This window comes from Mustela erminea, chromosome 3, assembly GCF_009829155.1.
Source record: "Mustela erminea isolate mMusErm1 chromosome 3, mMusErm1.Pri, whole genome shotgun sequence".
NCBI classification, from domain to species: domain Eukaryota; kingdom Metazoa; phylum Chordata; class Mammalia; order Carnivora; family Mustelidae; genus Mustela; species Mustela erminea.
This window is the reverse complement of record NC_045616.1, coordinates 3,617,809-3,642,847: the sequence shown is the minus strand read 5'-3', so window position 1 is coordinate 3,642,847 and position 25,039 is coordinate 3,617,809. Positions and strand designations below refer to the sequence as shown.

General features: G+C 53.3%; 2 protein-coding genes across 2 annotated transcripts; one reads left to right on the top strand and one right to left on the bottom strand.

Moving 5' to 3' along the window:
- Positions 1 to 657: 657 nt before the first annotated feature.
- On the bottom strand, positions 658 to 13,282 carry LOC116585758 (histone H2B type 1-F/J/L-like). The gene is made up of 2 exons (XM_032335020.1): positions 13,194 to 13,282; positions 658 to 1,153 (listed from the first exon to the last, which is right to left on the bottom strand). The coding sequence occupies exons 1-2, from the start codon at positions 13,280 to 13,282 to the stop codon at positions 673 to 675; spliced, it is 570 nt and encodes a 189-aa protein (XP_032190911.1). The 3' UTR covers positions 658 to 672.
- Positions 13,283 to 13,825: 543 nt separating this feature from the next.
- Positions 13,826 to 23,170, top strand: RNF187 (ring finger protein 187). The gene is made up of 5 exons (XM_032335018.1): positions 13,826 to 13,843; positions 20,098 to 20,739; positions 22,047 to 22,139; positions 22,295 to 22,516; positions 22,847 to 23,170. Exons 1-5 carry the CDS (start codon positions 13,826 to 13,828, stop codon positions 22,847 to 22,849), a joined length of 978 nt encoding a protein of 325 aa, XP_032190909.1. The 3' UTR covers positions 22,850 to 23,170.
- Positions 23,171 to 25,039: the final 1,869 nt, after the last annotated feature.

Sequence of the window (25,039 nt, the reverse complement as noted above, 5' to 3'; positions counted from 1 at the left end):
CACTGATGATATACTACATATAAGTTGGCTAACTGAATTAAAAAACACTAAAATAAAAATGCTCTTTCACGGTTTACTGGGCTTCTGTTAAAAGTATACACGTTTTTCGAAAAAAGAATGAGCAATGTCCTACTAGGAGGATTTTTAGCGGACTAGGAGGGCGGAGGGCACAATCTGCCATTTTCCTTTTTTCCAGCAGAAACGTGTAGTCCGCATAAAAAACTACTTAAACGCAAGACTCTTGGTTTTGGCCAGAAGCTTCTGGGTCTAGTGAGGCAACAGTAACAGGCGCCACCGCCAAGGCTGCGCCACAACACCCAGGGCCTCACTCACGTCGCGCCCAGCGTACCTGATCTCACCCATTCAGGGACAGGGGGGTCGCTGGTGGGGAGGATGGTCCGAGGACTTCCTGGAGGTGATGCTCACCCTCACCCCACCGGGTCCCCGCCTAAAGCCAAGGCGCCCTCCCTCTTCCGTTGCTGGCTCGCTGGAGACAGACCCAAGAGGCTTTTGCAGGGTACGCGCCTTTGAAGGAGCTTGGCTTTGGCCGGGTCTTGTGCCCCAGTTCCCCCATGGAACAGCCCCTCACAGTCAGACCGGATGGCACGCTCCCTTCTGCGCCCAGAGGCCGCTCTGAAAAGAGCCTTTGGGTTCTGAGGCGGCCGGCGCGCCTCACTTGGAGCTGGTGTACTTGGTGCCCTCGGACACGGCATGCTTGGCCAGCTCGCCGGGCAGCAGCAGGCGCACGGCCGTCTGCACCTCGCGGGACGTGATGGTGGAGCACTTGTTGTAGTGAGCCAGGCGGGAGGCCTCGCTGGCGATGCGCTCGAAGATGTCGTTGACGAACGAGTTCATGGTGCCCATGGCCTTGGACGAGATGCCCGTGTGGGGGTGCACCTGCTTGAGCACCTTGTACACGTAGATGGAGTAGCTCTCCTTGCGGCTGCGCTTGCGCTTCTTGCCGTCCTTCTTCTGCGCCTTGGTGACGGCCTTCTTGGAGCCCTTCTTGGGCGCGGGCGCCGAACAAGAGGGCTCTGGCCTGGCGTGGGGGGTAGGGGCGGCAGGCCAGGCAGATGGGGACGGCAGCGGGGTAGGGTACGGATGGGGATGGCGGCGGGACGGCCGGGGCGGCCACCGAGGCAGATGGGGGCGACTTCAGGGCAGGGGCGAAAGCAGGACTACGGGCGACTGCGGCCAGGGCGGGGACAACGGAGGCCGAGGAGGGGCGGCCGGGCCCGGAGATGCGCTCAAGCCGGAGGGACGAAGTGGAGGCCCCCACATGCGTAGGCTGGGCAGGCAGCGCTATTGATCGTCCCATATTCAAATGAAGGCTCCAAATCGCTGGAATCAGATTGGTCCGCTGGCAGCGCCCGCCGAGAAGGTTTACAAATAGAAGATGCCGGCTCTTCTTTTCTACTGGACCGTAATCCAGCCAATCCGAAGACGGGGCGCCGCGCGCGGGCTGTCAGGTTGAGCTTCTTTGTTCCCCGCCAGAGGGACTTCTTTGTTTAGTCGTAGGTTCTCGATGGGACCGAAAAGGAAGGGTATACGAATAGTAAAATAAGAAGTAAAACCCGGTCTAACCCTGCGTCTCCATCACCTCCAGTCAAGGGGCAAGCGCACTTCTGAGGCCAAAGGCTGGGGAGGAGAAGCTGATCCTTACTGAGCCGAGGGGAACGGGAATAACTCAACTATTTACTTCCCACCGTTTCCTCCCCCACCCCCTCCACGAGGCCAGTTTAAGAGCTCATGAGCAAATCCAAAGGTATTCTTAGGAAACACTTAAAATACAGTAAGGTACTTCTCTTGGAAGTGCAGCTGCAGGGCGACTTCCAGCTGGAGGGAGGAAATGAATCTGTGTCAAGGGAAATAGCCCTCCTTCCAGTTGCTTCTTTCAAGGCTGACTAATCCCCTCTGCAGTGACAGGTACGCGGTAAGTGCTTGATACATAGGATCTCTTCAAGTCTGCTAAAATATGCTATGCTTAGGGGCACCTGCCGGGCGCAGTGGGTTGAGCTGGATTCTTGTTTTGGCTCAGGTGGGGATCTGGGGTCGTGATCTAGGGTCGTGATCTAGGGTCGTGATTTAGGGTCGTGATCTCTGGGTGGTGGGATCCAGGCCCTCAACTGGATGCTCAAGGGGTTGTCTGCTTGAAGATTCTTTCTCCCTGGCCCCCACTCGTGGGCACACGTCCACACGTCGGGGGTCCACTCTCTCTCTCTCAAAGAAATAAATCTTTAAAAAATCCCACGGTCAAATGCTAGTGTTCTCTAACTAGGCTTCTCACTAGAACACAGGCTTATGGAACTGTTAAAAGATAAGCTGAGGCCTATTAAAAATGTTAATAATTTGTTTGAGCAAAAATGGGAGAGAATCAGGCAGAACCCAATTGAACAGATATAAAGGAGTTCTAAGGAGCAGTACAAAATGAAAAACATGTATAGACAGAACTCAACGTGAACAAGAAGTCACATAAAGCAAAGAAAGCATTATTGCAAGGTCAATTTCCTTTTATAGGACAGCAGGGGCCTATCATCTCACTGGCGCTGATCATGGGATTCCTGACAGGCTCCATCCTGGGAGATCTGACACTTTCAAAACACTGAGTCTTGCTTAGGTGTTGTGGCCCTTAGCATAAGGCACTCCATTTTGGACCTATTGTCTTGTTTTTTATCAGAAGTTACCAGTTCTTGAGTTGTCTCCTCATTTAATTAATTCCTATTGTAAAGTTTTGCAGGCGAGGTAAACACAACACCAGGCGAGGTAGGCACAAGGCAAGATTTATTAAAGGCACTCTCCTGCGAAGGCGAAGTTTCAGGGCTCAGAAGAAGGGGAGACAGGAAAGTCACACTGGGAGGAGGTGGACACTCTCTGGCGACGTTTGAGGTTCGGTGACTCCAGAGTGGGGAGTCAGTGAGTCAGCGAAGTTGCGCTGGGAGGGAGTCGCCCAGGGTCTTCTATCTGGCTAAGGCAGGGCATGGGTTCACATCCATACATGGTAAGGTGTTTGGTGATCGGAGGGTATTGGGGGGGGGTCCTGATACTTCTGTTTCATGCATAGGTATCGGGTTACCTATGGAGCCTTGACCTGGGCAGACATTCTTCTGGTGGGAGAGTCAAGGGTTAAGGAAGGGGGATGCTGGAAGTTGGCGATCCCTGCCGTCATTTCTAGTCATTTCTATTGTTCCGCCTGCATTCCAGGAGCCACCGATCCAACACCTATATGTTTTCACATCTGAGAGACCATCAAGGAGCCAAGCACCGATGCAATCACACGAGGGTTTATTTGACAAGCTTAAGCTTGAGCCCAAGTATACCCGACACAACGGAGTAGGGACTTGGACCCCAAACCAGATTACAGTCAGAGTTTTTAAAGGCAGAGTAGGGGTGGACTGGGGGTAGGTGAGGACAAAGTGGATTAAGTCTCTAAGGAATTTTGGAAGCAAGGTCTCCAGGACCTTGAGGGGCTAGCATTGTTGGGAGAAAGATTATTTATTACCAATAATAAAAATCTTCTTGTGAGACCCTTTAGATGTCTATCAGTGGGCCATATGCTTGGGAATGATTCTTGACACTATCTTGGAGGTTTAGAGATAAAGGAATTGTTAAAGTAGACTTACGGGATCCTGGTTGGACCTGTTGGGGTAGGGGGTTGCTAGGATTGTCCTTAGCAAAACCTCAAGGTGAGGACACTTAAGTCCCCAGGGGAGACCCACTCTGTCTGTTTCAGGGGCTTGTCAGTAAGTAAGGAATTTTAATGATTTTCTTCTGCCTCTGTTTCCCACATTAGCTAAAGTTGAGGTGGGATGGCCTTAATTTTCTCGGCCTCACACTATAACCCTGAGTTAAGTTTCCCTATATGTTAAATGCCAAGAGAAAAACAAAAGCTGTTAGGAATTTGACGTTTCTCACTTACTTCCACCTCATTAGTCAGAAATGCAGAATCTTGGGCCCCACATCAAAGGTATTGACTCAGAATCTGTATTTCAAACAGCTCAGATCTGGGGGATGGTGTCACTTTCCTGGCCACTTTAATCACCCAGGGCATTCTTCAAGTAGGCCAGGAAACCTAATGGTGCCCCCCAAGATGCAATGGCTCACAGCTTCAGGGCAGTTAGCAAGATTCCTTCAAGATACCAACACAAAAACCTTCCACATGCAAATATGTCCTCTGAGGTCCATGGGCCTCTTGACTTGTGGGTGCCTGAGCTGCTTTGGACATACTGAGCATTAACCATTTCATCTGTTTACCTTAAAAATATGTAGTTGATTTAGCAAGCATTTTTATAGAGCTCATGATGAGCTAGGTAACCATTTATTAAATACTTAATTCAATGTGGTGCCCATAACAAGCTTTCCAGGAGTGCACTGTCATCAACTCCATTTTATAGATGGGTAGCAGAAGGCTGAAGAAAATATGTCCCAAGTTAAAAAGCCCCTGAGGCGAAAGCTGACCCTGGAAATTAGGTTGACTGGCGACAAGCACAGTGCAACCTCGGATTTTAAATAATTTGAATAGTGAATTTCATTTCAATTTGAAGAAGGAAGGAACGCCACTCATGATGGGGTGAGTAGAAGAAAAATCTTAAAACACAAATGCTTTGCTCTGTGTTTATGTCTCTGATCAAAAAAAGAGTCAGAGGTTGTATAATTTCTGCTGCTATAGAAAGATGACATTATAGATGAAATTGCACCGACTTCCACAGTCACTGATTCTGTTAAAAAGATAAAGTCTTTGAATACAAGGCACTTAAGAAAACAGAGAGAGCTTGTTTCTGGATCATTTATGCAAACCACTTTGGCGGATATCAGTACTGTGTCCTCTGGGAGAGTTGCTGGGTAATGCACATACGCGATGGGTCTCACCTCCCAGCACCACTGGAAGAGGCCAGAGGCCTGACCTTCCACAGGAGGTGTGCTCCCAGCAAGAAGGGTTTTCCTTGGGACTGTGCCTTTGGCTCACACTTCTCAGACATCTTCTCACAACTTACCATTCAGAAGCTGTCCTTCCGTCTCAGTGGACACTGAGGCGGTCAGCACATTTGTGATGTCTGGGAGGAGAGAGTTTGTGCGACCAACAACCTGGTTTGGGGAGGTCGTGATATGGGTAGGGCGCAAAGCCAGGGACACCATGTACAGGAACTCATGTAAAATGAGCATCCTGGCATCTCATCCCAAGACTACTGAGACTTGCTGGATGACCAAGCAGGGCACTGAAGCCAGCTCAGGGTGCTTCTTGGGGCGGCCCCGATGTGGGCCAAGCTTACAGGTCCGAGAAGCTTGTCCTGGGTGCCCCAGGCTCTATGCAGCGCTTGTGTGTGGGGGGGGTGATCCTAGCCATTTGCCCCCACAGTCCCCTCACCCACCCTGGAGCTGCCAGCCTTTTGAACATTGGTCCTCCACCAGGTCCTGCTGGGGTTTCTGGCGTCCCTGGGGTGTGGGGTAGGAGGGGAGCATTTCTGGGAGGGGCCTTGTGTAGGAGGCTGGGTTTCTGTGTAGCTGCTAAGATTTGCGAGTCCCTCTACCCGCACGTAGAGGCTGGTGAGTGCCAGAAGGTCAGGACCAGACTCTCCTGGTTGCTACTGTGGGGGTCTCCCCCAGATTCACATGCTGAAATGTCATCCCCAGGGGTTTGGTGTCAGAATGTGGGGCCTTTAAGAGGAGAGTAGGGTTACAGGAAGTCATGGTGCTGGGGGCCCCTGTGGTGGGATTAGTGTCCCTGTAAGAAGAGGCAGGACAGCACTTGCTTCTCACTCTGTTCCATGGGAGGGCCAGGTGAGAAGGAGCCCTCTGCAAGACTTGAAGAGAGACATCACCAGGAACCCAATGTCTGGCACCCTGATCTTGGACTCCCGGCCCCTGGAACCTTGAGGAGTGAATGTCTGCTCTTCAAGTGGCCTGGTCAGTGGCATTTATCCCAGCAACCTGAGCTGACGGAGACGCTTGTCCTGGGGTCAAGGGCAACATGGTGTATTGACTGATGGAACACTGTAGGGCAAGCTGAGCTTTTCTAAGAAGGAATGGAGGGAGGGGGGAGGGAGGCAGGAGGGAAGGAGGAAGAGGGAGGGGGAGGAAACAGGAAGAGGGAGGAGGAGGGGGGTGGGGAAGGCAGAGGCACAAGGGAAAAGACTCTCTCCAGCCCCCACATATCAGTCGAGTTTGGATTTCTCCCTAAGGCAGCCTGACTTTGTTCACACCGAGCATATATGGTGTACCTGCTTCATGAATGCACAGCCTAATGGGGATCTTTGCTTTCTCCTTAGGAGAGACCAGTGCCCCCACGACCAGCATTCTTTGGCACTAACACTTGCGATTGCTTTTGCTCGTTAATGTCCCTGAGGATTTACACAGACATACTTCTGGCCTGCTGATTCATGGCTCTTTGCAGAGAAGCTGTGTTCCCCCATGAAGGCTGTGGGTTCCCGGAGCCCCTCCGTCCCTGTGGGTGTCCAGCAGCTGTCCTGACTCGGGTGTCATGACATTCTCTATTTCCTGGCAGAGAGTCTAAAACAGGGGGTGGGTTTTGTCCTGACAGGAGAAAGGCCAACAGGAGCACAGACAGAGAAAGGAAACCAGGTAACAGTGCATGGGAGTTGGGCCACCAGAGTCATTATAAAGGGGTTTGGGGGTGCCTGGGCAGCTCGGTCAGTTCGATGTCTGATTCTTGGCTTTGGCTTAGGCCATGATCGTGGGGTTGTGGGATCAAGCTCGTGTCCACTTCCGTGCTCAGGGCACAGCCTGTGTGTCCCTCTCCCTCCCTGTCTTTGTCTCTCCCCACCTCTCAGATAAATAAATAAAATCTTTAAAATAAAACATAAAGGGGTTTGGATGATAAAAAATCAAAAATTTTCTTTCCATAACGGTTCTAGTTCATAGCACCTGGCGCTGGGAGCAATTCCAACCTGTGGCATGAATTGTTGAAGGAAAGAAGCCCCTTTTACCTTTGTGTGTTGTTATTATTATTAACGTTACTACTATTATTTTTTGAGGAGGAGACAGAGCGGGGAAGACAGCCTGAGGGACAGAGGGAGAGGGCGAGAACGAATCCCAAGCAGGCTCCAAACCAGCTCAGAGCCTGATGCAGGGCTCGATCTCACGGCCCTGAGACCATGACCTGAGCCAGAATCTGGAGTCTGGCCCTTCCCTGGTGGCCCGAGCACCCTGTGTTCTTTTTTTTTTTTTTTTTTAAATAGATTTTACTTATTTATTTGACAGACAGAGATCACAAGGAGGCAGAGAGGCAGGCAGAGAGAGAGAGGAGGAAGCAGGCTCCCTGCCGAGCAGAGAGCCCGATGCGGGACTCGATCCCAGGACTCTGGGACCATGACCTGAGCCGAAAGGAGAGGCCCAACCCACTGAGCCACCCAGGTGCCCTGCACCCTGTGTTCTTATGCATGCGACCCCGTCCTTTCCAGGAGAAGGATGACCTGTGGGGAGCTTTCCGCCAGCCCAGTCAAGAACGCTACTGTGCGTGGAACATTGCGATGGCAGATCCCTGCCTCTGGTGGTAAAGGGGACTCTGTCCATCCTGGAGGAGCTCAGGCTCTTCTTGCTGCTTCTGGAGGCTTCAGAGAGGGAGGGATCTGTCCCAGCCAGTGCCCTGCAGAGGCAGATGCCCCCAGCAGGCGGGTTAAGGGTTGGTGCTGAGGCAGGTGGGTGGCTGCCAGGACAGAGCCTGGGCTGGAGCCTGGCACAGCAAAGGTAAACCATGCAACATGCATACAGGCTTGTGAGGGGAGAAGAAGCTTAGCTAGCCGGCTTTCTCCTGGAGGCAGTGTCTTCCGTACATCTGCAGACTAAGGCTCTTCTCCTGCCTCTCCCGGGGCAGGAGGCTGGGGACCCTTCCCTCCAAGGTCCTGGCCTCCTCTGCATGGGGCTCTGGGGCTCCTGGGTCGACATGTGCAGGACCCTGGATGCGACAGGGGCTGCCCTGCTTTCTGTGCAAGGAGACAGGGTTTTGAGCTCATGCAGGCCACGGTTTCTTCTGTGCACATTTCACGTTATTTCCGCAGGCAGAGGGGAGTGGGTCTGCCGTGGGATCCCAGCTTCAGGTGTGGGTGACAGACAGCAGACCATGGCGGGCAGCTGAGGGGCATGGGATCTGGGAGCTGAATCTGAGAGGGAGCAGCAGGTGGCCCTACTCCAGAGAGGTACCCTTCCCATCCCAGTGCCCTCACAGGCACAGCCACCCCCTGGGCAGACCCATGGGTGGCCCCAGGCTGGGGTCAGGGAACACAGACACGCCTTCTCCTACCAGCCTTTGGCTTCCCTGGTTCTTCCATGGGCGTGAGCTCCCCTCCTCATGTGGATACCGTGTATTTCTACGACATCCTCTGTACCTATGAAAATGGAAAAATCTTGCAGTGTGTCGATGGTGTGTTGAGTGGCTTGCAGCATTAGTGGAGGTGCCAGGAGTGGGGGGATCCCCCCAGGTCCCCAAACCCGACATGTTCATGACAGTTTCAGCTCTGCCAGAAATGGAATCTTACACTAATGGGTCAGGAATTAGCTGCGCAGCCCTGGTGAGCAAATTGGCCTGGCAGGCCTCTGCCATCCTCTCCCTGAAGGAAAATGACCTTGCAATAACCAGCCGCTTTTCCCTGCATGACTCCGTTCTGCCTACGGAAGTCCTTCCTTTTGTCCAGCTCCTCAAATGCCATCTGGTCGGCAAGATCAGAGGCCACCTAATGTGAATCAAGTTGTGCTCAGACACACTTTAACATTGTTTACTGTGTCTAGGTTTCCCTGTTCCCAGGGCTGTTGTCAGGAGGGGAATCCCCGGAGCAGCCGGCAGCCAGGCAAGGTTGCCCCCAGAGCCCCTTCGATCCCACCACAGTCTGGCCATGGCCCCACTCATGTTCTGGGCTGAGCTAGGGTACAGTGAGCTTCCAGACCCGGAAATGGCTGAGGTCAGACTGGGTCCAGCTTACAGACCTGGCTAGGCCTGGGGTGGGAACCTGTCCGATGGAAGCTGGGCTGTGTCCTCGGTGGGGCATCAGGCGAATCAGAGTTTGCAGAAAGGCTGAACTTGCAGGTGAGCCTTACTGAAGGCCATCCTTTTTCTTTTTTAAAGTTTTTATTTTAATTCCAGTTAGTTACCACACAGTGTCGCATGAGTTTCGAGTTTGGGGACACAATACAGGGATTCATCATTTCCATACTACAACCAGTGCTCATCCTGAGTGCCCTTCTCCATCCCCGTCTCCTGTTGCCCCCAACCACCCCCACCTCCCTGCCGGACACCAGCAGCTTGTTCTGTGTAGGTAAGTCTGTTTCTGGGTTTGTCTCTCTTATTTTCCCTTTGCAACTTTGCTTTGTTTAATTTCCACATTTGTGTAAAACCATATGATGATTGACTCTCTGCTTGACTTATTTCACTCAGCATAATCTCTTCCAGTCCCCTCCATGTTGCTACAAAAGTTGGGTATTCATCCTTTCTGATGGAGGCATAGTACTCCATAGTGTATATGGACCACATCTTCTTTATCCATTCGTCCATTGAAGGGCATCTTGGTTCTTTCCACAGTTTGGTGACTGTGGCCATTGCTGCTATGAGCATTGGGGTACAGATGCCCCTTCTTTTCACTACATCTGTATCTTTGGGGTAAATACCCAGGAGTGCAATTGCAGGGTCATAGGGAAGCAAAGCAGCCCCTGTAGAGGTTAGGTCTATATACTCCTCAACGCTCAGTTTAGAGCAGGGAGTGACGTGCCCAGAGGGGGCGTGGAAGCGTGGCAGCCCTACCCTCCCACCTTGTCCTGTGTGTTTCTCCACCTGGAAGTCCCTGAGTCACAACCTTTTTTAAGAAACCAGTCATCTAGGGAAGGGAAGGTTTCTCTGAGCTCTGTGAGCCACTCCAATAAGTGAATGGAACCTCGGGTCTGTAGCCGGTGGGTCAGAGCATGGGTGATCCCTGCACTTGCAGTGGGAAGTGGGGGTGGTCTTGTGGGACTGAGCCCTAAACCTATGGGGTCCACATAAAGTGCATCACAATTGAGTTGTACAGTCAGACCCCCAGCTGGTGTTGCAGACTCGCTGGGCATGTGGGAAACCACACACACTTGTCAAAGTGTTTGAGTGTCACAGTCGTGTGAGACTAAGGAAGAGACCCCAGGGGAAGCCCTGTCCCAGGCCACCCTCCCTGCCTTATCCGTTTTGACATCAGACAGCTCTCTCTTTTCTGGTCTAATGGAGGTGACGACTGGCCTCACAATGTCACAGAAATCTTCATTTCTCTGCTGACCCATGTAGGTGAGCATGCATAACCACCTACGCCCACTTCCTTTAGGGTTTTCCAGTCATCCAGTCAAGGTCATACCCTTGACTTATCCTTCCGCTGTTCTTCCTGTCTTGTTAAGTAGCAAGTTTCTGGCATTTTCTCCATGTTACTCTTTTCTTGGTTTTAGACAGTTTGCATTGTGCCTTTAATCTGTCTTCAGCTTGTCAACATGGTCCAAACTACCCTCCACTGGATGGACTTCACAACTTTTTGTCATTGTGGCATAACTGACAGGCAACACTGTTAGTCTGAGGGGTACGGCATTGTGGCTCCGTATTTGTATATGGTGCGAAAGGAGGACCCCAGTAAATCTAACATCCATCTCTCCAGATGGCCGCAGATTTTGTTCCTTGTGACAATGAGAACTTTCAAAGTCTGTTCTCTCAGTGACTTCCAGATATGCAATATACTATCATGGAGAGGATGGGCGTTCTTAATTCTGCTGCAGTTTGTTTCACTGCTTCTGCCTTAAATACCGTGCTGCTCAAGTTTTGCTGATGCTCTTTGGGGCCTCTGGGCGACAGATGTGTGGCCCCATATTTCTGTCTGTGAACTTCGTGGTACTTGATCCCAGACTCTGAGACTGGTGACTGCCTCCTGTTGAGTGACTCCCACTCAAGTACAAGGCCTTTACAACACCGTGTCCTTCCGGATCGAAGGGCTGGCTCCATCCTTGGTGGGTAAGCACAGCTGGTGCAGAACTTTATAGAACTTTTCCTCCTGTGTTGGGTGAATAATCACAGACTTAAGAGTTTGCCTGGTAACATATTTCTCTACTTTTTCTGCTTCATGATTTCTGCTTTTATGTCCGTGTCTTTTCTTCAGGTTCACTTCAATTTACTCTTCAACAGATTGAGTTCAATGGGGTCTTCAGCGTCCGCAAGAAATTCCCACAACATGCGCACCTGAAATAGCACACTTTTTGAGTCAGTGTTCTGGCGGCCCCAAGTCTGAGATCAAGGTGGCACTGTGGGCTCCCTGCAAGGTGCGGAGAGTTCTCCTGGTCACCGGCACTCCCGGACACTTCTTGGCTTGTAGATGCATCCCAGCGATCTCTGCCCCCATCATCATGTAGCCTTCCCTCTGGGCATGTGGTCTGAGTTCTCCTCTTATAAGGACACTGGGCATGCGCTTAGCGTCACCTGCGTTCAGTATGACCTCTTCTTAACTGGACCGCGTCCACAAAGATCTTCTCTCCAAACAAGTTCAGGCTGGCAGGTTCCAGGTTACCTTTTTGTTGGATGCCATCAACCCATAACAAAGGGGTAGTTCCACCCCCTACCCCCATGGGAGTTTAAAGACACATTTCCTTTCAAGGAGAGCGTATCTGGGTCCTGCACATTCTAGTGTGCTGTAACCACCGTGCAAATCACTGCTAGGTATTTCCAGGAGCTCGCATTATCTACCATGTTTTTATCTTAAGCTCTAGCGAAGAATTTAAGGTAAAACTGATTAAAAATGTCAAAGCAGGACATTATGCTCTAGCACGAGCAATGCTAGATCAATGTAATGGTTAGCACAAAGGCACCCCATTCCATCGTGAAATACACAAGCGGCTCAAAATTCACCCGCAAGTGGATAAATACATATCCCTGCAGATTTTGACACCTTTTGCTCAGACACTAGGTAATCAAGTGCAAACAAAGAGGCAGATGGAAGAGAGGGGCAACACAGCCAAGAGCCTGCAGATTTTAGGATGGTGACCAGCAGGCCGAGAACTTGCTGCGTTTGAGCACATGGGGCATTTACCATGTTCAGTCATGTTAAGACAGCTCAGTAAATTCCAGACTGTCCTCTTCTGCGTCCCTTTGTGGCAAAGGCACAAGTCATGACCCAAAGTCTGGCGGCAAATTCTATATATTGGGACACTCAGTAATGTATGACTAGATGATACATCAGTTAAAAAGGAGATCTTACAAGAAATTAAAAATATTCAGATTCTAATAAAAACAAATATTACCTACGAGAATGTACATGGTTGACTTATCTGAACTTACAAGTGAATACAGCTTTAAACACACACACAAATGCAAACAGGCTGAGAAATGATTTTACCAGTGCATGGTTGTGAACACCTAGAAAATTCGGGAGCCTAAGTCCCATGGAACGACTATGTGATCACAATGTTTGCTTGCTACCCACCTTTTTCTTCTCTCAGTACTTGCAATTTGTTTAATCACCAATATTCTTCTATTTTCTCCCTCTCTGATCCCAAAGTGAGACAATTTTTCTTGAAGCGGAAAAACACAAAAGGGAAATAAGGCCGTCTTTATTTAAGGTGGTCTCCTGGTTTTGTGGAGGGAATCATCCTGATGGCTGTGATTTTCAGCATCTCTTATGAACCCAGGGAAACCTTTTACTTACTTACCAATTTAATATAAAAGAATAGAACTCAGGGACAGCTAGATGGAAGAAACACGCAGGAAAAGAGATTTTACCCACTTACTCGGGGCACCTGATATACCTTAGACCCTGTGACGACAAGCAGAGAAGGATATGGAGCTATAATCCCGAGAGAGCAAAGCCACAGGGAATGACAGCCCAGCCACACAGGCGGCAGCTCCCTGCACTGAGCTCTTCTGCAGAGAGGATATAACCCAGGCACTGACAGGCGGGTGACACCGACTTCAGGGATGCAGGCAAGTAAGATGAAGCCCCAGAAAAAAGGTGGGACAGAGTGAGCGGCTCCGTATCCGTGGACAGTTAGGTCTCAGCTGTCCCTTCCATGCTCACGCTGGGCTCCATCCCCGAGAGAGTAAAGCTGTATGAGGGAGCTGTGATGTGCCCGGATCTCCTCGCTCCAGGGGTAGGCAGTGGAGAAGGGGCAACCCCAGGTCCCCTTGGCCCCAAGGGCAGCCCCCCTCCAGTGTCCCATCTCTTTGCCCATTGGGCAGGGAGTAGATGGCTTCTCACCTTGGGGCACTCTTTTTTCCAGCACCTGGGTTTCCTGAAGTTGTGAGCAGTTCCCAGTAGGGATCATCCTCCAAGAGGACCTGGACCATGGAGGCTAAAGCGGCCAGGCTGTAGGGCAGCTGGCAACTATGCTGGTCTCTTGCCCTTCCTTTGCTCCCTTCTCTCTAGCCCTTTTGTCCACTAAACCTGTGTTTAGAGGCTACCTTCAGAAGTTCAGGCAGGAGAGCTTCTGAAGCTGCCTTTGGATGTTGCCAGGGCTAATTGGGTGAGGAATCAGTTGGTCCTTTCAAGGTATTGAAAGTCGGCCAGCCTCCAATTCAGGGTCCAAGCTGGGATGGGCACTTAGAGCTTCCCTGAGCCTTTCCTGTGGTCCTTATTTACTGTGGCCATTTTGCTATAAATTATAACCCATATATTGAATTATATGGATTGAGCTCTACTCTGTTTCAAGCCTTTCAATAGTGAGATGGAATTGTGATCTTTTGCCCATCTAGAGGAAAGACAGACTGACAATCCTTTGGAGCTATAGGCGTCCCTGCCGAACCCCAAATCACCCTGGAGAGCCTGGGACCCAGATATATCCTATGAAACTCCCCACTGCTGTTTCCGCTGCAGAAAAGCATCCCTGACCCATGAACCTCTTCGGCCTGGTGAGCCTCCCCAAGAGGGACCCCCAACCACCCTCCCCCTTCACGGATGTGTGTTGTCTCGCAAGATGGGGAACTGTCTTCCCTGTTCTAAGATCATATGGAGTCTGGAAAATCAATGTTTCCTATTTCTTTCTCCTTCCCAGTCTTTCCCACTAAGCCAATGATCCCATCAAAGATGGGACATCAAAGGGACAAAGGGGCCATCCCTCTCCCATGTCTCAGTGGTGAGAGGAGGAGTGGAGGGTATTTGAACATTATGGGGTCTCCTTGCAGATGGCTTGGGAAGAAAGCATAGGAGGTACAGGAGAAGTGGGGCAGGGGGCAGGAGGGCGGATAGATACAGGCAACAGATGGCCTATCTCTGGAGAGCATAGAAAATTAAGGACGGATGGAAGGTCTTTCTTTTTTTTTAAGATTTTATTTATTTATTTGACAGAAGGAGATCACAGGTAGGCAGAGAGGCAGAGAGAGAGAGAGAGAGGAAGGGAAGCAGGCTTCCTGCTGAGCAGAAAAGCCGATGTGGGGCTCAATCCTAGGAGCCTGGAATCTTGACCTGAGCGGAAGGCAGAGGCTTTAACCCACTGACACACCCGGGTGCCCCAAGGACTCTTTTTAAATCATGTGCCTTCTCCGGTACTGCACCCCAAAGTCCAGGTCTATTATAAAGGAATAAGTCAAGCAGAGAGAGTCAATTATCATATGGTTTCACTTATTTGTGGAGCATAACAAATAGCATGGAGGACATGGGGAGTTAGAGAGGAGAAGGGAGTTGGGGTAAATTGGAAGGGGAGTTGAACCATGAGAGACTATGGACTCTGAAAAACAATCGGAGGGTTTTGAAGTGGCAGGGGGGTGGGAGGTCGGGGCACCAGGTGGTGGGTATTATAGAGGACACGGATTGCATGGAGCACTGGGTGTGGTGAATAAATAATGAATACTGTTTCTCTGAAGAACAACAACAACAAAAATGTAAGGGAACAGTGGAGGTAGAGGTAGGAGCAGAGAAACAGTGAAGGCCAGGACACACGGCACTGCACCGCTACCCTGCTGACCCCGCGCGATCGCAAGAAAACGTACGCCTCGCGCCCCCCCCCGCCCCCCCCCCGAACTCTAAAAGCCAACCTCTCCCAAAAGCAGTCAGACGTTTCGTAGTAGTCACAGCGAAAGCTCACAGGGCACAAGGGTGGGGCGGGCTACTTAGGACAGAGGGCGAACCCCTACACCCGCACTTCTGCCTCTGTGCTTCCACTTTCCCGCCCAGCTCCCGTCCTGCCTCTCCGCGGGTCCTGCTCCCGCGGGGTCTCGACCTGCCCGCAGCCAGGTCGGACCTTCCCGTCAAGCCCCGGGAACCCGCCATGCAAATGTATGATAATGAGGTCGCCTTGGCGGTGACTGGGAGAGCGCATGCGCGGCCTGGGGGGCGGCGGTCTCGCTTGTGGCGCCCACCTGGCTGGTGGCCCTCTGCGTCCCGCTCCTGTCATGGCAATGAAAGTTAAGTATTCTGATTCATTTTCTGTGGGCCAAATGGGACCTTTGCACCGAGTCCGATTTTTTTTTCTGAAGTGACGTCTCCCGTAGACGTGGGGTCGAACTGACGCCCCCAAGTTCAAGAGCCCTGCGTCCCCAGCCAGCAGTCCATAAACTCCCTAGTGTCCTCTGCAGCAGAGCTGGCAGGGTCTGTGCCCTCCCTCTGCGCGGCCTGGTTGGCGAGAACAGAACTTAAAGGAGGGCGACCCCAAAGGCCATATAACACGTCAAACACGCGCGGGGAAGGCGGGAGAACTCTTCCCGGCGTGACCAGCGTGGGGCAGGAAGAGCCTGTTTCCTCTACCCTTCTGAAGGTCGTTGGCTGGGACCCCAGAATGAGCCCAACAAAGTAAAGTAAACACCCTAAGCATCCGTACCCGTGGGGCACATCCCTTGAAGGAGACCCGGGTGATGACGAACTGGGGATTGGTTAATCCCCAATCCCAAGGGATTGTTAGGACCGGGGCGTGGGTTGGAATGATGCCTTTGCAGAGAAGTGACAGGAGAAAAGGAAGGACGGCGAGCTGGGGCCAAGCGGACATCTGATCTGGGGACACCATATAAGGCCCAATAGTGTAGGTCAGTCTGGGGGACCCACCCACTGTGTTCTTCAGGCCCTGGAACTGCTTGCTCATTCCTCATGAGTGTCTGCCTCTAGGCCAAGGAGGAAGCTATGGGCAGGCCTCTTCCTGCTGCTTCTGTAGCTCAAAATCCTCTTCATGCCAAAGTGGCCCCCACTGGGGGCCTGTTCTATTTACACCCTTCAGAATCTTTTCCTTATGTCCTCTTGGTCTACTGTTGGGTCAAAATCAAACTCCTTTGTCACAGTCTTACGGACAATACTCAAGAGTTTTTCATCATTGCCAGTGTAATCCTGAAACATTTTTTATGAATCCATTTAGAATAGGGTCTTGAGAGAAAGGGAAGTGGGTCAGAATGCAGCCAGCTGAGTCAGGAGTACCGCCCATTTGTGGGGAGGCATTCTCTTAGTTAGTGCTTTGGGATCAGTGTGGTGGGAATTCAAGACAGCCAGAGCCCGGACAGTCCTGCTGTCTTGTGGGTGTTCATGCAATGTAATTCTGAGCAGTAATCCATATCACCACCCACTCTGATTCTGCTTCAAATCTAGAAGGGACTTTTCCATTTTCTGGGTGGTTTAGAGGGAGAGCCTATTCAGCTTCTCTGCCCTGTCCACCCAACGCGTGTCCTGAAATAGCAACTGGGAAATCTCTCACCTAGAGGGTGCAGAGGGCCGGGGTGGGGGTGGGGTTGGAGAAATGCCAGGGGATCCCTTTAAGCCTGTCTTGGGAAGTGAGGAAGCCATACAATGCAATTTGGATTCTGCTGGTCCTAAAGGGTGATGGGCTACTGTGGGGTCTTTAACCCGCAGGGGCTAACACGATCCTTGGGTAGAATTCACTGAAATTGTACAAAGCACCTGGTATCACAGAGAATGGCTTGACGGTGGGGAAAGTCCACATTAGCATTTGGCACAGATCTAGGGACTATGAGACAATATTTGCTAGTCCTTATTCCCAGAAATCTCTCTCACACACATTTTCTTTCCCTTTTTAAAAATTTACTAGTAAAAAAAAAAAAATAAGATAAAAAAAAAATAAAAATTTACTGGTTTTGGGTGCCTGGGTGGCTCAGTGGGTTAAGCCTCTGCCTTTGGCTCAGTTCATGATCTCAGGGTCCTGGAATCGAGTCCCGAATCGGGCTCTCTGCTCAGCGGGGAGCCTCCTTCCTCCCTCTTCTCTCTGCCTGTCTCTCTGCCTGCTTGTGATCTCTGTCTGTCAAATAAATAAAATCATTAAAAAAATTTTACTAGTTTCAGGGGTAGAATTTAGTCATGCATCAGTTGCATTTAACACCCAGTACTCATTCCATCACATGCCTGCCTTCATGCCTATCCCCTAGCTACCCCATCCCTCCAAGCCACTCCCCTTCAACAACCCTCAGGTTTCCTACAGTTAAGTCTCTTTTGATGTGTCTCCCTCTCTGCTTTCATCTTATTTTTTTCTATCCCTTCCCCTATGTTCATCTGTTTTGTTTCTTAAATTCCACATATAAGTGAAATCGTATGATTATTATCTTTCTCTGACTGACTTATTTGGCTTAGCATAATACCCTCTGGTTCCATCCATGTCATTGTAAATGGCAAGACTTCATCCTTTCTGATTGCTGAGTAATATTCCATTATATATATGGGCCACATCTCTATCCATTCATCTGTTGATGGACATCTGGACTCTTCCCATAGTTTGGCTACTGTGGACATTGCTGCTATAAACTTTGGGGTTTAACTCATGCACACATTTTCAAATGGATGGCTATAACTTCCTCATTCTCTATGAGTGGAAATTTGGAGGTCCCCCCCAAAATAGTGATGTGACAAAATTTCTCCAAACCAAACCAAGACAAATCAGGAAAAGCTTTATTTCCATTTTGATTTATTTTAATAGAACATATTTTTAAAAAAGGATTTCCAAAGGTTTTGAGAAATCTGAAGGTCCTTACATTGCCTAATGGTCTCCCAGAAACAATACTTGCAAAATCCAGGTTTTGGGAGTCTGCTAAATTAACAGTGAAGAAAAGTCTTCTTTTATGTTTCTAGTTCTTAGTAACTAGTCAGAGTGTTTTCTTCCCCCTCACATCTGTGTTCTGAACAGAAGATTCTAAACAGCTGTGTTTTGACTTCAAAAAGGAAAGAAAACTCTGTTGTAATAGAAACGTGATAGAAGAAAAGAATCTACACATTGATGTAATAGTAGGCAACAAATGAGAATTAGGCAAAATGAGACATTTCCAACATCCAACCTCATCAGCTGGGGGTGCCCTATGGAGACAGACAGGCTGGTATCTCAACTGAGAGGCCTGGGCCCAGAGTTCTCCTCTCAGGGGAGACTTCCAGCTGACCATCCCCATAAGGGCCTGGGGGTCTGACTGGGTCTGAAGTCAAACATCTGTTTGCCTAGGAGGAGTGAGTTGCATTTCCATGTGTTCATGTTTCTGATGGGGTTTTAGAACATAAATGAGGTTTGGTGGGGTGAGATCTGGAGCTGATGACCCAAGAAAGAATTCTTGAGATGTCTTTGGGGCAAAATGGTGGTTTACAAAAGAATGGGACAGGACCCATGGGCAGAAAGAGCTGCTGCCCAGGGGTCTTGAGGAATGGCTGACTAGATGCTTGGGAGTTGGGGGAGGTAAGGAAAAGGGAGGCTTCATGAGGATTTTTGTATATTAAAGAAGACTCACAGGATACCAGAGGCCTTGTTATTGTCAGGTTAAGGCCGTTTTCTACTCTAGCAAGGCATGAACAGTAAGACGTTGGGAGCTTCTGGAGGGACACTACATTTTGTCCATCCGCTTCAAGTATCTGTCCATGGGCTACACTATAAAGACATTTAATTGTGTCTACATTCTCTTCTGGAAGCTAGGTTATTGATTGAAATGCTTTGTTCTTGTAGATTGCTAAGACATTTGTAAGCTGAGGGAGACTTAGGTCTTGTAGGATTGTGAGCTCTGTAACTATTTGTTTTTCCTTTAGGGCAGCCAGGATGATGTATGTAAATAACCAGGCTCCTAAGGTTATTCACACAGTCTCACAAGCAACATGCCTTAGCGTGACTGTGTGTGCCCGTCCCTGTGGCTGGCTCATCTCCCACTACCTGTGGTGGGACACATCCCAGAAACATCTAGCTACACAGAACAATCTACCCAGCAACTGCTTTTTTCTGTGAACTGACAGATCCTAGGGGGATGGTGGGAAGGGTGGGTGTGTGCTGTTTCTCCATTATATTTTTCTGTATCAAATTTCAATTTTATCAAAAGCCCTCTTAGCTTTTCTCTCCCCTACGTTCTTAATTTACCGAGCAGATCGGGTATGCTGGGCTTGAAACCCTCTTCTGACCATTACTGCACAGAACCAACCTTAGTTTACTAATTACACTTCTCATTGGCTGCCTTCTTAGTTCTGTGTCAAAATTTTAAGAACATATTAAACTGGAAGCAATGAAACTCAGAAGATTTTGCATTCAAATGGAGTAACGAGTGAATCTTTTTAAAATTTAAAAATTATGTAGTGCTAAATCACAGTGAGTTTTTAATTTTAACTGTGTGCTTTGTTGTTTTCGAAATAAAAGCGAAACAGAGCTCCATTTTTAATTTTTTTTTCTTTCTCTCTAAAGAAATGCTAATAAAAGTCCCGGGCCGGTAGCTCGGGGTCTCACTGGACCTCTTCAGTCCCCGCCTCTAGACTCTTCCACCAAAACCTGCGCGAGGCGCTGGACGGGAGGCCCGTTGCCCCGGGGACAGGGCGGTGGGCCGAGCCGGCGGGTTCCCGCGAGGAGGCGTGTGCACGGCGGGTGTAAGGGGAAAGGGCCCACGCGAGGACGCACGTGCACGGGGAAAGGAGCCTCGCGTGGCGGCGCGTGCACAGCGGTTGCACGGGAGGAGCCCCCCCCGTTTCCAGCTCCGCCCCAACCCCGCGTGGGCGGGGGGGGCCTCCTCAGCTCAGGTCCTAGCAGCTTACAAAAGACTCTTTCAACGGAGCCTTCATACACTAGTAAGCCAGTTTCCCTTTTGTCCGCGAGTCACGGACGGGGTAAGTGGAGATCCTGGTAAGGTTTCAGGACGCAAAGCTGTGGGCCGGCCGCGGACGGGGTGTGGAGTGCTCCGCCGCCAGGACCATACGAGAAGCGCTTCCCTGCCAGGACCCGGGATAGGCGGCGCGTACCCCTGCCAGGACCTGGGGCCGGGAGCGCCGCGGCCGGGAACTCCGAGCGCCGAGTACACCGCTGCCAGGACCCGGCGCGCGGCGCCCCGCCGTCCCCGCCCCGCGCGGCCCCGTCGCCATCCTAGTCCCGGCCCTCGGCTCTCCGGCCGCGGTCTCCATCCCAGTCCCTGCAGTCCGCCGCGTCCCCGGCCTCGCCCGCCCTCCGGCCGCGCCCTCCCCGAGGGCCCCCGCCGCCGCAGCCCTGGCTCTCCCCGCGGGCCCCGCCGAGGCCTCCTGCGCCCTGTGCCAGCGCGCGCCCCGAGAGCCGGTGCGCGCCGACTGCGGCCACCGCTTCTGCCGGGCGTGCGTGGTGCGCTTCTGGGCAGAGGACGACGGGCCCTTCCCGTGCCCCGAGTGCGCGGACGACTGCTGGCAGCGCGCCGTGGAGCCAGGCCGCCCGCCGCTCAGCCGCCGGCTGCTGGCGCTCGAGGAGGCGGCCGCGGCGCCCGCGCGCGACGGCCCGGCGTCCGAGGCGGCACTGCAGCTGCTGTGCCGCGCCGACGGGGGTCCGCTGTGCGCCGCCTGCCGCATGGCCGCAGGCCCCGAGCCGCCCGAGTGGGAGCCGCGCTGGAGGAAGGCGCTGCGCGGCAAGGTGCGCGCGGCGGGCGACCTGTGCGCGGCGCGTCCGCGTCCCCATCCCCATCCCCAGCGCGGGTTCCCGTCCCGGACGCGGCCCTGTGCCCCTTCCCCACCCTCTGCTGGTGTCCGGTCCCCCACCTCCAACTCGGGTCCCCGACCCCCGGGCGGTGGCCTGTCCCCCTTCCCGGCTCCAGGATGGTGCCCTCTCCCTCCCCTCCCCGCTCCCAGACGCTGTCCTACCCTCTCCCCCCCAACTCCCGGCCAAGCTGGGGTCCTGTCTCCCTTCCCCAACTCGAGTCCCCGCCCCCAGACGGTGCTCTGTACCCCTTCCCCCGCTCTTAGGGGCTGTCCCGTCCCCGGACGGTGCCCTGTCACCCCCTCCCTCCAGACGGTGACGGTTTCCCCCTCCCCTACTCTGAGCTGGTGTCCTGTCAGCCACCCACAGTCATCCTCATGTACCATCTTCGGATTGTTGTACCCCTCCCCCCATCGGAAGAAAGCGTCTCTCTGCCGGCCCTGCCCCCATACCTCGCCCCCCAGCACCTCCTTGCCCTGCCTCCGGGTGTGACGTCACTCTGCCGCAGGGTTCCCACCCCCCCACCCCTCTGCCTGTGCCCCTTGAGATTCTGTCTGGTGGACCAGGCAGTGATCCTGGCTGTCAGCTGCTGGGGGCCAGGGCACACACCTCCCCTCACTCAGACCGCGTTCTCCCTTGCTCTCAGCGACCCCCCCTCCCGCCCCCAAGTCTGGAAACCTTTGCTGTGCTGTCGACACTGGGGAGAAACCGGCTGTTGGAGAGGGGGGTTGTAGCTGGGGCCCTGGACAACCCCCATGGAGGTGGGTCACAACATTATTTTAGAGTAAAGACAGCCGGAATGTCCATACGCACAGAGACAGTGTGTGTGGTCCCGCCCACCCCGGGGAGGACAGGTGGTGGGTCCTGGGGTCCCTGTGAGCACTGGGGGTGGCCCTGGCGGGTGGCTGGCAGGGGCTGCACTGGGGCTGCAGCCGGTGGACAGGTGGGCTGGAGCTGGGCTCTGCTGTTGGGGGACCCTAGGCCTGGGGTCCGTGCCCCCTTGAGAGGCCACTCAGCATTGCTCCCTTGGTGACTGTAACACTGGGGACCCCAGAACGTAGTCCTTGTCCAGTTGCCTGGTTGCAGTCTTAGCAGGTGTTTCCCCACCCGAGTTTCTTCTGGAGAGAGCTTCGCAGGGCTGCTGAGTTCTGTTGTGCAGACCTTGACCGGTCAGCCCCTGGATACTGCTCGTGGGACCCTCGGGGCCTCTTACCACACCCCCAGTAACCAGCGTGTCTTTCCAGGAGAACAAGGGGTCTGTGGAGATCATGAGAAAGGACCTGAAGGACGCACGGGACCTGCACGGCCAGGCGGAGTCTGCTGCCGCCGTGTGGAAGGCAAGTGGCAGAAGGCCTGCCTGCGGTCAGCCCAAGGAGGGGCCCCTGACCCCGCCAGGCAGGGATGCAGCTTCTCCCCGAGGTGGGCAGCGGTGGGGGCGGGAGGCCCCAGGTGTCTGGCGGGGACACAGGTGAGCTTCCTTCCTGGCCTGCAGGGACACGTGATGGACCGCAGGAAGAAGGCCCTGACTGACTACAGGAAGCTGCGGGCCTTCTTTGCTGAGGAGGAGGAGCGCTTTCTGCAGGAGGCGGAGAAAGAGGACGGGTCCCTGGAGGACGAGGACGCTGACCCTGCAGACCGCTTCGGGTCGCTGCTGCAGGTGGTGTCCGAGCTGGAGAGGAGGCACCGCAGCCTGGGTCTCAGCATGCTGCTGCAGGTGGGCAGCCCGGGAGGGGGATGGCCTCACCCCAGCTGCCTGGCTCCTGCTAGGGGCTGCACTGTAGGTATAATGGACCTGGGAGACCCTGGCCTTCACACACCCTCTCACCTGAGGGCAGGTCTGGCAGCACCTGTCCCTCCCTCCTCTGGTCCCCCAGGTGCCATTCTGATTCTTCAAAGTCCAAGGGGGTGTAATGGCCATGATAAGGCTCTGGCTGTGGGGAGATGTGTGGGGCTGGGGGGCCTGGCAGGGGCTGGGTCCCCTCTCATGGCCTAGGTCCTGGCACAGCAGCTGCCTCTCTCTCCACCTCCACCCTTCCCCCTGCAGTGATGTCCTGCCTCCCCGTGCCGGCTCCAGGCCCTAGAAGCTGCGTCCACCCTTGCCTGGCCCCCAGCAGCTCCTCCATCGCCGCCTTCTGGACACGCAGTGTGCTCCATCCATGAGGGTCTGCACCTAGATGCCCACGTGGGACACGGACCACCAGTGCCCGCCTCGGGTTCAAGACCATGTCCTTCAGCAGTGTCCCTGTCCCCTTCTCTGGGAGTCCATGTCCCCCAGGCTGTAAACGTTTTACCATAGAGACCTGTAACAGGGGTGTGCTCAGCCCCAATGTGTCACGATTCTGCATAAAGCTCTTGTTGCTGCCACTGAGTCTGATTGGCCTGGTGTCTCCGGGGCCCATGGTTGTCCCTGGGCAGCCTGGATCTTCCAGACCTGGTACTCACCCCCTGGAAATGCCACCCACAAAGGGGCTGCTCCAGGGGTCGTGCAGACCGTGTGTGCATCGGGCATGCCCACTAAGGGTACATTTGCGGTGTCCATGGAGACAAAGGGATGCTCACAACATCTGGGTGGGGTGAGGCAGGTAGGTAGGTCAGACCCGGTTGTGGGCAGTAGCCCCCCCACAGCCTGCACATCCAGCACCAGCTCTGTCTTCAGGGTCTTTGTGGGGTCTGTGTTCAGGGGTTCATACCCTTGAAGCTCTGTGCCCCTGTCTGTTTCCCGGTGTCTTTGCTCAGCTGTGCTGCTTTCTGTCTGCACCATCTGCCCCTCCGGTGGTGTGGTTTTTCCCAGGGACCTGCCTTAGCGTTGGCCTCCGTCCACCCCTTCTGCATGTGCACCAATGGCTGCTGACCTGGGTGTTTTTCCTGGGGAAGCAGAGGAACCATGTGGGTGTGGGTCACTCCCAGGCTGGAACACAGTGTTTTCTCTTGCTCTGCTCCTGGCTCCCTTTGCTTCACATTTCCTCCACTAGACAAGCGTTCCAAGACCATGACTTGTGGTCCCGTTGTCAGTTTGTGCAAATGATGGCAAGGAAGGCCATGGGGACTTGGGTCCCACAGTGTGAACACATGGGGCCATTAAGGATGCTTGAGGCTGAGAGTTGGAGCACGCTGTGTGGTTCAAAATCAACAAGTGCATTTCCAGAGGAGGTCTCCCAACCCTGGTTCTGTGGGTGTGGGGATGGTGTGCCTGGCACATGGCCTGCCTCCCGGAGCCCCTTCACCCCTCCCCCAAGACATCTTGCTTCAGCCGCTTTGCCTGGCGTCCCTCCTCCTGTCTGCTTCGCTGCCTGGCCAGTCTCCAGAGAGACCCTGTGTCCACCCTGCAGAATAAAGGGGGCTACTGTAGATGGGACTTGTCCTGATGGGACCCATGCCTCCACTGAGTGGCATTGGGGACACTTGTCATCCTGGGCAGTGCTGGGGATGTCCCTGTCCTAGAGGAGTATGGGGACTGGGAGGGGCAGGCACTGGAGGAAGCCACCTGTCTGTGTCCAGCAGGCCAGGAACATCCCAGTGCAGCCTGCTGTTGATTCCAGCCAGACGCGCTGCCCCCTTGTTAGCTCCTTCATGCGCCTGGGTGAACGCTCCCCGCTGGCTGCCCTGGACGACTCCGGCGTGAGCCCCCGGTCCCTGTGGAATAGTGTTGTTCCTCCGGATGTCTGCCAGCCTGAGCAAAAGAATGAGTTACAGACAGTGGATTGTCTTTACTAGCTCCTGCCCGGGGACGCAGCTGTGCAGGGGCCTGGTGAGCGCTCCGCAGTCCCTGCTCCTCGCTGGTCCCTGGACCCAGCGGCACAAGGGGAGGGAAGCTGGGCTGGGCTCTGCGTGGACTGGGAGCAGTAGAGGTTTGCTGCACCAATGGTGGGGGGGGGGCGCGCCTCCGGTTCCTTCATTCCGAGCCCCGGGCGTTTCCCTCCACTTCCTGTTACCCATCCAGGTGCAGTGGGGATGTCTAGCGTGTTTGCTCAGGATCCAGGGGAGCAGGGAGACGCACTGTGTGGAGGACATGAGGTGGAGTGCAGCAGCATAGGGAGGGATCCCTGCATCTTGTGGTGCTCCAGGACACCCCCGGGGAAGGGCAGTGAGGTGAGGCCCCAGCACCCGGCCTGGAAGTGAGAACCCCAGAGGACAGGAGTCAGAATGTGGTGAGGGGTGGTGGGCTGGAGCCACCGTTTGGGAGCTGGGCCTGAGTGTCAGGACACAGGAGTGTCAGGCCAGCTGGGAGGTCAGGGGG

Bases quoted from the DNA above. Each gene is read 5' to 3' on its own strand.
- LOC116585758 (XM_032335020.1), bottom strand. From the start codon at position 13,282: ATGGTCCAGGTCCTCTTGGAGGATGATCCCTACTGGGAACTGCTCACA. The intron at 1,154-13,193 runs GTGAGAAGCCAT...CCTGCCCTGAAG, and splicing joins GGAAAAAAGAGTGCCCCAAG to TCGCCCCCATCTGCCTCGGT.
- RNF187 (XM_032335018.1), top strand. The intron at 20,740-22,046 runs GTGCGCGCGGCG...GTGTCTTTCCAG, and splicing joins GGAAGGCGCTGCGCGGCAAG to GAGAACAAGGGGTCTGTGGA. The intron at 22,140-22,294 runs GCAAGTGGCAGA...CCTGGCCTGCAG, and splicing joins CTGCTGCCGCCGTGTGGAAG to GGACACGTGATGGACCGCAG.